Raw genomic sequence first — 11,704 nt, forward strand, 5'->3', positions numbered from 1 at the left:
CCTGCAACTGCTTGCCTTTGGTAGATTCATACTTCCATCTGCGCTTTTTTAAAAATGCATATTTACCATTCAAGTGCAAGGAACGTAGCTTCATGTACTGGTGCAACTACTTTATATATAAATGCTACACTGCGATTTCCAATGGGTAAATATATTACAGGCGGAAAATGTACACCATAATATTACACGCTTGCGGAGAGGAAGCTTCTGATATTTGCACTAGTAAGAAATAAAACTACGAGGCCACTGATTCCCACTAGACTATAGCGTCTGTTTATATCATTCCTCAGTACAGATTAACAGAAGCTCACTAACTTGCATCGGACAAGTACAAGGAACTGAGTTTTTTAAGCTTTCTCTTCTCCCCGGCAAAGATAACGGGAAACGAGGAATCTTGAAACGATGTGGCAAGTTAAGAATAACTTGAGCGACGCCCGATCTGAAAGGAAACATTAAAGACAGAGAAAATTCCTCGCCCAAGTCTGACCTGGAATGATAAAACATTCTTATTTCCCTCCTGAACAGTTTCTACGGATAAGACACGTGAACTGGAGTTTCCAGGATTAAAATTTCGACACCAGTGCCTCACATCAACACATTTTCATTGTCTGGACTTTTGAACGTGCCTTGTGTGGCTGTCAGTTACGAATATACTCACTCATAACGTTGCTGTATAGTTTCATAAACATTTCAGACTGTTCTTTCAGCTTTCACTAGCTTCAGTAAGGAGGACTTTGCAATCTTCCTTATCATCATCAATATCGCTATCATCATTACATTCACTTTTTATGGACCATTTTCAATGGCGAACTGTCCTTTCCAAGAAAATTTTATGAAGCACTACTGGGCTGTCAGAGAAGTGTAATAAAGCTTTTTGCTTTTGTTCATTGCGTTGCTCAACAATATACATTTTGTATAGCGGACTCTGGACAACCGGGAGCTTAAAAGGAAGATCTCTAACGTTCTCACTTTACGTACACAATAAATCATAACAGAGTTCCATAACATTTATACACATGTGAGTCTAATGCAAACTAATACTGTTTAGGTACATAAACTTATAACAAAATTATCTTTTAGATTAATTTGGAAGCCATCCTTACGTATCTAGACAAACCCTTTTCACATATTTCGCCAGTTCACTGTTTATTCACATTTGGCGGATAATGATTTCCTGACTTTTTAATGAAATAACTGGTTATGGTCTTGTAAAAAGAACTTTTAGTAATAAATAAGAGCATAAATGACTGAATATGTATGAAAATAACACGAAAATTACAGGTCGAAATATCCTGATAAAATTAGATGAACCATTTACCCCCTTTTTGCAATCCATGTCCAGTATGTACCTAGAACAAAGACTGTGCTATGAGATGAGCCCCCTGTGCACAAATAAAGAATCTTTCAAAGGGAACTGCAATATGTAAATAAAGTGAAACCTGAACAGTGAACTTGCTTGTAGATTTCTTTACACCGAATTTATATATCTGACAAGTGATCCATCTATGATTAACAGATAATTCTTCCAATAAAATTCTTTCCCTTGGGATTCCTGTCGTTATAAAGAGCTACGGTGAGATGCCCGTCAGTCTTTGTAATATTTCACATTATTTTCCACATATATTAGATGCATTTTCCACAAGTATCATGAAAGAATATATTTCTATTGACAACCAACAGTCTCTCTTCATAAGAGCAAATTCTTCTTTCTACTCTCCTCAGTTATCTTCCGGTAACTTACTCTTGATAAATATTTACAATGTATATATCTTCCTCTTAGAGGTTTGGAACATTTTCAGTTTCATGGACTTTTTTTTTTTATCTGTGTTAAATACTCGAAAGAAGTTCCAATCAAAATGAGGCCGTCCTACAAAGTCAACTTACAGTTATCTGTACTTTATTTTGCGTCTTTCATCGCTGTAATTACGAAATAAGCCGTTTAATCTTGGTAAGGCCATCACTTTCATATGACTCGGCATAATCATTGCTTTCAAAACACCACCATTAACACGATACACGAATATTAAAACTTAACATGCACAGTACAATAGCGGAAAATTAAATCTGCACCGGTCATGGCTGTGAATGTGGCAGTGCCATGTGTATGCGTAACTGCAGTAACTTTATTCGGAGTGATACCGCATTTACACAGTCAGTCTGGTATGAGTATATTTACATTGAATTCAATCCTCATTTTTTTACGGGAAATTTGTTCAGCTCGTTCCGATGATGCGTCACAATAACATACATAAGGAAAACATGTCTTGCTGACTGTTAGATATATGAAGTAAGTATTTTCATTCGTTTACTGACAGACATATGCATTATTATTATTGGTTCACTGCCAGACGTATGAGTTAAGATTACTCGACATTGTCCGACATTCACTTGATGTCTTCCATAGCCTTTCCCAAGTATTCCTTTCTGACTCGTAAATTTCTGAGAGGAACGTTCAACTTATGAGTAACTTTCTAATAGTATATCCTCATCGCGTCCCTCTTCGGTTTCACAGCACCATCAATCAATGAATGAATTAGCTCCTCAGACCATCAATGTCTTCTGATGCCCACCAATATTGTCACGATCGTTAACAGCAGGGCGGCGTTCTTGTCCAGTCTGTTAGATGCGTTCACTGCGAAAGAAAAATGTAAAGATATAGCAGAAAATGAACCAATCAATGATTGCAATGGTAAAGGAAAGGGTGTATATCTGCAAATTGGGTTTAAACTTAACTTTGGATTTAAGATCTAAGCAAGGAAACCGGTTTGCAGTGAATCAGAGGCACTCCTAAAATGAACAGCTAGGGATATTTTCCTCGAGATGAGTATATCCATTGAATGACAAGCTATAGAAATCAGCCTGCTAATCATTAGACTGAATTGACACAAGGCAAATTGCTTACAACCCTGCTCAGAGTAATTGTCTATACGGGAAAAATACGCTTTAAAAGAAAATCAGAAATTACGTATGGCTCTAAACTCTTATAATAGCATTCTCGGGAAATATGACTTTACAGTTATTCAAAATTTAACATTTCAGTTTCATACATTGCTGTGCTCTTGATTAATCAAGAATTCAGTGGCTGTGGTCGTCAATGAAGAACAAAAATGTTTCATCTACATGCTCTCGATAAAATACAGGTCGAAATTCTTTAAGATAGTTATTAGCATACAACCTCCCAGTAACACTAAACGGTTTTCTCACATCAGAGAGAGAGAGAGAGAGAGAGAGAGAGAGAGAGAGAGAGAGAGAGAGAGAGAGAGAGAGAGAGAGCTAGGGCTAGGGATTATTTCCGTTCAGCCCATAAGGGTTGCTTCTTTCATCACTTTTGTTATGCAAACTTACGTTGACGTCTTCCACACGTGGCATTAGTAAAATATGACTCCACATAAAAACGGCCCATCACAATCATTTTAATAACATTTAGAGATGGTAATTCATTAACAAATCAGGTTGTTTTCTAGGAAGTATACAAGAACTGTCAATGGTAAGGTAAACTGTACAAGGCATTGTTTAGGTTGAAATGAAATGTGCCAGTGGGTGAAAAAATAAAATTGGTTGTAGGGGCTGTTAGCCTTATGAACTTTTGGTAATCTGCACAAGTAAGTATCCAGGTCTTGACCTAGATTCATAAAGTATATCATATATTTTTTTGCCAATTCAGCTATTCCAAGAATAGCATTTTGCATTCCCCAGGCTTTTCAGGAATAATGGTTCTTGTCTGGAGTTCCTTCTTTCATGTCTGCACGCGTTTAAACCACCAGCTCATAGCTAAGCCCTTTTAATAGTTTTTCTTGTTTTTTGTAACATTTAGGCAATCTAAAAAAAACCTAATTGCCTTTGAAAAATTATCACTTATTGCCCGCGTAATCATATAGTCATTGCTATAATTCACTATTTTAATGGTTTTCAGGCGCACGTCTAAGGTTAACTTCGGAACTAATAACCGTTTTATTCTTACCACTTATCAAGGAATTCCGCTGTTCCAAGACAATGGGCTGGAGTTTTCCGTCGTCCACTTGTAGGAAATCCTGATCGCTGTGAGTGTAAAGGGCGGCTACCGTCGCGGTGCATTTCAGTAGGATGACGCCCCCGGAAAAGTGGCGGTCTCTGAGTTTGAGTCGAAGTCCCAAGACGGAGGTTTCCAGGCCGTCCTTGTCCAAGATAGGCGGGTAAGCATACGTATATTTGTGTGGAACCTGTGGACACAATAGCATAAAAGTCTGTAAGAACGTGTGATTGTTGAAAGTAAGTCGAATCTGTGACTTTTACTGGTGTCTCTTTAAATATTAAGAGAATTATGAGTGCTTATTATCGTGTTTTTTTTTTTTTATCGAAATAACAGTACTTACCATTTCCTTCATCTTTACCAAAAAGAATGCACGACGATAAAGTTACTGTTGCTGGTTGATGTAGTATTATTTCTACGGTAACTGTTGTTATGGTTAGTTTTCTGAATTCGTTGTTATGGTTTTCTGATGTTACTTGCATCCAGTGCTTTTGCGCTGCTATGTAGCGTCATAGGGAAATAAATCCTTGTGATTTATGATTAATTTTTATGATAACTTACAATAATCATCACTATCTAACGAGAAAAGGACAATACTTTTTAACGATTATTTCAATATGGAAACTGAAAGTATTTTTATTCACATACGGCTTCTTATTCTTTTATGAAAATAGATTCAGCTATTAGGATCACATTTTCAAAAAAGCCTTTGTACAAAACTTGAATGATTCCTCAACCAAACTAGTTTTATCACGTCTTCTTAAACGCTATAGACAAAGTACGACTGAATTTTTTGTTAAAATGCTGGATTTCAACGATAAAACCAACTCTCATTTTGAGAGAGAAAGTTTTCAGTTAAATGTCCTCAACAATTTATATTATATTATATTATATTATATTATATTATATTATATTATATTATATTATATTATATTATATTATATTATATTCCAAGATCAAAATCCACAAAGGCAAGATACTGTTAACGTTCAAATAATTAATAGTTCACTTGTCCTTATTCCAGAGTTGGTAGTTAGCTTACACTGACTACGAGAAAAATAGATTTTCAAGACAGGTTGATGGGAGTTGAAGAAAATTCTTCTTTTCTAAGCCCTTTTTTCAGCATTCTGGCAGAACGTAAATAGAATACTGAAACGACATATTTTGTCGTTTGAAATTCAGTAACTAAAATAAGCACGAATGAAACCAACTGATTTGAGACCTATGTATTTAATTGCGACCTCCAAGCCCCGCAACAGACTCAGCATAGAAACAATAGTTGAACGAATCTCGAAAATAGTGTAAAACGCAATTATTGTCCCTTAGAATGTTGAAAATAAGCATGAAACATAAGCAAATGCCTCTTAACAATTAAAAGCAACTGCAGGTCGATATACTCTTCCATTAGAGGCACTGAATATTTTGGTTAAAACTACTTTCTTCGAATGTTATGCTCGAGCGAATAGACCTACACACGAATAAATCCTTTCTCCAGAGTTTCAGAACATCAATAAACGCAACAAATTAAAACCACCACCAACAAAACCAAATAAAAGATGAAGAGGAAGAGAGTAAAGTAAAAAAAAAAAAAAAAAAGCGAACAGAAGACCCCAAAAAGTATTTATCGAGTTTGACTGTGTGGTGTACCCCAGATAAAACAGACAAGCGCACCCTCTAAACAAACAGTATTTACTCCCTGCTTTATTACATCAGGGCCACTTGAAACATAAATCACCATTCTGTGAAATGCGTAAATTGTGATAACCCTCTTTCCTGCTAAGGGAAAACCCACAGGAGAGGAAAAGGGGCTTAAAAGGGTGAAAGAAAGCAAAAATGAGTCAGTGAGAGAGAGAGAGAGAGAGAGAGAGAGAGAGAGAGAGAGAGAGAGAGAGAGAGAGAGAGGAGGTTTAAGCTCCCAGAGAAATGGAACTCGCTCAGAGAAAATGAATAGTAGATTTATATTCTTTATTCTCCCAAATATTGTAAAAAGGATGTGAGATTACGACCTGCTGGGAATTAAGGGAAGATAAATACGGTTGTTGTTTCTGAACCGTGTGTTGCCTGTTATTATCATCATGATTATCATGCTTGTTCACTTTTACCCATTTATTACCTCTGCTTATCTTGTTAACATTATCATAGTCAGTATTGCTTCCGTCGTCATTTAAACTTAATTTTTTACCGAGTTTATTTTACTGTGTCAGTAAGATAAAGGAACAGTTATTTACAAAACCTTGAGCAAATATTTAACATAAGATATTTGAAAGGGTAAATAGTTTAAACTTTATATCAACGCTAAATTTTTAGGGAAAAACACTGCAATAATTTCTAAGCAAAAAAACATGTTCCAGCATTAATTTTCAGTTATTAAAAGAAATTTACTTCTTATTTTATATCTAACATCTTTAAGATTATTATTATTATTATTATTATTATTATTATTATTATTATTATTATTATTATTATTATTATTATTATTATTATTATATATTTTTCTAGAAAATCGTGGCAACATTAGAAGTTCGATTGTTCAATTGAGTACATTCTTTAGATGAAAAGAATTCTTAGAAAACGGAAATCATTTAATCAGATTCGTGTCAGGGGTGGCTAATGTATATTAAGCTCCCGTGATGAAGAGCCTACCATATATCTTCATAACAACAAATGAAAATGAATATGCCCCTGTTCAGACATGTGCGCGTCTGAGACCACGCACACAAATGCAAATGAGTATATGAAGAGTAAAATATTAATACTCTCTTAGTACTTATGCTATTTTACCGTATTTTTGCATTTACCACCCATGCAGGATCAATTTTTTTACTTATCACATAGTAGTTTGGATAAGTATTTCGAAATTTTGATCCGTCCACATGTTATTAGACAGATTGACGGCTAGATAAACAAGCGGTCAAATCCACAGACAGACATAATACTTATGGCCTGTTTGAAATTTCAGTATATCGAAGAAAACCTGTTAAGTAATCCATCTTTATGATAAGTAAATAAAGTGAAAAATAAAGAAGAAATATATCTGATGTATAAGTATTAAATTGTGTTCTTGGAAAGAGTTAGAAAGGGGAACATATTTACCGAAACTGTCCATTACTTTTCAGAGTTGTTGATCGAAGGTAAACTATCTCATTTAGTTTCTGTAGACAGAAACCTATTTCATTGTAGTTCAGAAACAATTTGCCTTTTCTAAACATCCAGCTTTTTCGGGCGCTCATGTTATCTAACCAAGTAGTGTTGGAAACTAAGTTCCATTATCTCTGCATTTAATTTTCCCTTAATTGGTTGTTTATGTGATATTTTATCGATAGGTAATGCTAATGGTGTCTTTTTTGCTTGGTCGCATTGTTTGAACTATGTGAACGGTAAGATTTTCTGATAATAACGACTGAATTTTCCTTTCCTTAAAATTTCATGCATACACACATACACACACACACACATATATAGTATATATATACATATATATCTTATATATATATATATATATATATATATATATATATATATGTATATATATATATGCTGTTTCCTATAATTTTGGATTGCTCAAGAATAATTAACACAAATTTATTTCCCTGGACACACTTTCCCTCCGCAAAATGTTTTACTCATACATTACCTTCCTTCTAAACTTGTTGTACGAATCAGATCTTCTCTCAGGCAATTATCATCCTTCCTCATTTTATACGTAAAAAGCTATATGAATCAGTTGTTATAAGTTCTCCACCATCCGTATTAACAGTAACACGCGCACACACAGTCACACAAAAACACACAAACGTATACATGTACATAGACACACAATATATATATATATTATATATATATATTATATTATATATCTATTATATATATATATATATATATATATATATATATATATATATATATATAAATATAAATATATATGTGTGTGTATGTATGTTTGTGTGTGTGTGTGTGTGGTGAGTGTGTTATTTTTACACACAAAGAGAAAACATGTACATCATCAAAGCTGTCGTGATTGTGGTAAAACTAATTACTCGACACCGCTCAGGGAAAAGATTTTTTTAGGAATCGTCTCTGGAGGTCTTCAATTTTCTCTTTTAATCATATATATGAACTACACGTAGTATTAAAAAAAAAATTTTTCCTGACAAGTTTTTAATCATGTGATAATTATAATATAATCGTCATAGCGTGGAAGTAATATGCGGCTATATTTGTAATACCGAAGTACAACGGTATTCTCACAGCATTGCAGTAAATGAGAGAGAGATTCTTTGACTGTTAAGAATAAGTGAATGCATTCTTTGACTAAAGTAGTATTGCGAATTTTAGTTATCCACTGATTTATTTCTTGAATCACCATCATCATCATGAGGGCTAAGTCAGACAGAAGGCATGCTAGGAATTTCTCCACTTCTAGAGTTGTAGATAATCCTTCAGACAACCAATTAATTCAACAATATAATAAATTCATCTACAATAACGTTGCAGCAATGCCCATTATTTTGGTTTTATAAGAATTAAGCGGTAGTGTGAGTACTGTCATTGACGATGACTTCAGGCTAATTGAATATAAGACTTATTTTTCTTTTTATCTCATTTGATATAAGTCGTTTTTTGGTTTAGTCTGTCTGTCCGTCATCTAAGACGTTTACTGTGACAGACAAAAAGGGAAATCCGGTTTCCATCGGTTCCTAAAACAAAAGTGGAGCGAGATAGGAATCCATATCGTAGTTGGACACTAAGAGCTAAGAGTTTCATTCCTTTGCTGATGAAAATAATTAGATAAAAAGAGACCATATAACAGAAGACCGATATCTTTTGTTGGGTTCAAACGAAACCAAAATCGAAATAATTATTAACAGTGAATTTATAAGGCTATATCTGTGTCTTCAGGTATTACCAGCATATTATTCAAGGCGGCAGATGATTAGATAATGAAAGTATATAGTAATATGCTTAATTATGTAGAGATAAAAAAAAACAGAATAGCCTGTCCATAACTCTATTTACAGAACTGAAATGTACGACGATGGCCAATTAAATTGAGACTTTGCTCTTAACTTGGAACAAGGAACTGAATGCTTTTCTCCTACATGTTCCAAGCAGAAACGACATAAGGACGGATGAGAGGAGTGGTGTACTTGTGTAAGGAAAAAGAAGCGAAGAGGGTTGACATTAATTGGTAAAAAAACAGACAGATAACAAATGATGCAATTACAAAAGACAGATTTAATTTCAGAGCGAGAGAACGACATGAAAGGTAAACAGTAAACCTTGACTGAAATATTGAGAGACCACCACACAGAGACACAGAAAAACAGACAAGAATTAAACGGAATATAATAAGTTAATTAGACAGGGATATAGACAGAATACTAGGCAGAAAGGTTGCTGCCACATCGCTGGAAGATTAAATATCACTTATCCATCCATCAATTTTGTTTGAAACCTCTGGTTGAAAGCACACGAAATTCTCGTCTCACTTCTCGCAATTTCAGGAAAGGAAAAAAAGAAGGAATTGAGGGAATAGATGAGAAACAAAGTAAATACACTCCGAAGACATATCTTTAAAGAAGAGAGGAAACAGATAAAAAAAAAGAGATACTATCTTGAAACCAACAAGACCAACAGATGCTTGTGGTCTCACACTCTGCCGAACTTTGGGGTTTTCATTTATATTTGGTGGGCAACAACTCGAGTCTCTTTGTACAACTCCGTGATTGCCGGAGGAGATGCATTCTAGGCATGGCAAGAAGGAGCAACTCCTCTGCAGATTTCAGTGGAGAAGGAGGAAGCAGGGTGGAGAAGGAATCGGTAGAAACTCGAGGAGGTAGGAAGGAAGACTGATAAAAATGAAAAGAGAATATATGTTGAAATCCCGTCCCAGATTCGAGCGAGGAAGAGTCGGCAGTTACTAAAGAAATGGGAAGACAAAAAGAATTACGAAAGGAATTGAAAAAATATAATTCAGATTTATGCGAGAAGAACAAGGACGGTAGAGAATGAATTTTAGAAATTTGAGAAAAGAGGAAACAAAAGAGACAAAGGTAAGGCAGTGAGAGATTAAATATTCTTTTGTAGATATAAGCGAAGGAAGGAGCGGAAGGAAGAGTGAATGGAAGTGGAATTGATAAAACTGAAAAAGGAGAAAACATACATAATCAGATTTAAGGAAAAAAAAGAAAGGATAATTTGAAAGAAGGAAAACGAAAGCGAAGAATAGTAGAAAATAGACCTAAATTTGTAAAAAAATAAAACCTTATTCTTTTACGTTACTTGTGAAGTAAAAAATGAACAAGGACGCCTGTAACAGCATTGATTTTAAGTGAGCTTCCCTTTCTATATTGATGTGAATTAAGCTTTATACACATTTCTAATTACATTCATTACCCGAACATAAACACTCCCCGCTTACTCCATTTACTATTGCTCTCTTCAAGCTCTTTAAACCCTCCGTACGTCATAGCCACTTGCTTGTTGTGCAAATAGCAGAACTCTCATGACCCTGTTCTTTACCAACCATTTTACGAAACGTCAAACCTCACATTTTATTGGTCGTTCCACAAATGATATTAATTCTCCCTCACCTTTTAAATGTTTCCTGTGTAACCTGTATTGATAATTTAATTCTTTCCTTGCTAAATATTATATTGAACATTTGAATTCGATCATAACTCACTCCTATAGCTGATAACACAAATTGCATTAACACATTCTCTTCTCTCTTTCTAACTTTCGTCACTCGAAGACAGTTAATCTTCTCCCGATTTATTGCTCATTTCTTCGTATAAAAACACGGGCACACGACTTGATATTCGTACCTGGTCCAGAGATCAAAAATAAAAGTGGGAAGAGAGAAATGTTGGAGATAACCCTTAAAATTGCCGAAACAGCAGTTATAGATAAAGCATCCTGAAACAAAAATAATGAATGGAAAGACGAAACAGAGAAGCCACTTTGTGTTGGGGATAAAGATCTACAGAACAGGTAAAAGAAGGGTCACTGACGACATTCATTGTCTGTGTTGCAGTTCTATCACGAATTGAAACAAGAGAATCCGCTCCCAGAAATCAAAATAACCTATACAACAGGGATGGACATGGTCATGGAAATGATCAAGTAGTCTTCTGTCTCTTTATCTGAGTAATTTTTTATGTCAATATAAATGGTCGTTCTTTACCTCAACCTCTAGTCACGATAACAAATGGTATTAGGCCGAATTTCCTCGTTTCTTGCCAGGCGCTTCACAAGTAGTATCAATCCTTTCTCCCGGCGTTAATTGTGATTTTTTTTTTATTTCATATCAGCCATGCTAAATTAAATTAGTCACTTCCACCCTTATTAAATTTTTGTTAACGTTCACAGAAATAACATCAGCATTCCTTCATTCACTTTTACTTTGATCACTTTTTCTTCCTTTAGCACATGACTCAAAGAACACCATTCCTTCCTTACCTAAATTTTGTGCGGTCATCACAAGCTCTCGCAAAAATAAAATAAAATAAATCACGTCATCATCCAAAAGTACATTATATAGTTCCTGCCTCAAGTTAACTCCTTGAACAATCATTCCAAGAACATGAAACCTATCTCACCTCATCACCGTTGATATGCCAAGTGATTGTGGCTGCAGGGTGCGAGCTCCCGGCTGTGCAGTTGGCTTGCAAGGTGTCCCCGCTTACGTACTTC

General features: G+C 34.9%; 1 protein-coding gene across 1 annotated transcript in view; it reads right to left on the reverse strand.

Moving 5' to 3' along the window:
• Positions 1–2,398: 2,398 nt before the first annotated feature.
• Positions 2,399–11,704, reverse strand: part of LOC136835821 (uncharacterized) — a 116,684-nt gene continuing 107,378 nt past the window's right edge. Inside the window, exons 3-5 of the mRNA XM_067099673.1 lie at positions 11,611–11,704; positions 3,962–4,199; positions 2,399–2,632 (exon numbers count right to left, since the gene is read on the reverse strand). The exon at positions 11,611–11,704 is cut by the window's right edge and continues 40 nt beyond it. Of these exons, the coding sequence (XP_066955774.1) occupies positions 2,550–2,632; positions 3,962–4,199; positions 11,611–11,704 (415 nt within the window). The 3' untranslated portion in view covers positions 2,399–2,549. The remainder of the gene's footprint in view (positions 2,633–3,961; positions 4,200–11,610) is intronic.

Source organism: Macrobrachium rosenbergii, chromosome 55 (assembly GCF_040412425.1).
Source record: "Macrobrachium rosenbergii isolate ZJJX-2024 chromosome 55, ASM4041242v1, whole genome shotgun sequence".
NCBI classification, from domain to species: Eukaryota; Metazoa; Arthropoda; class Malacostraca; order Decapoda; family Palaemonidae; genus Macrobrachium; species Macrobrachium rosenbergii.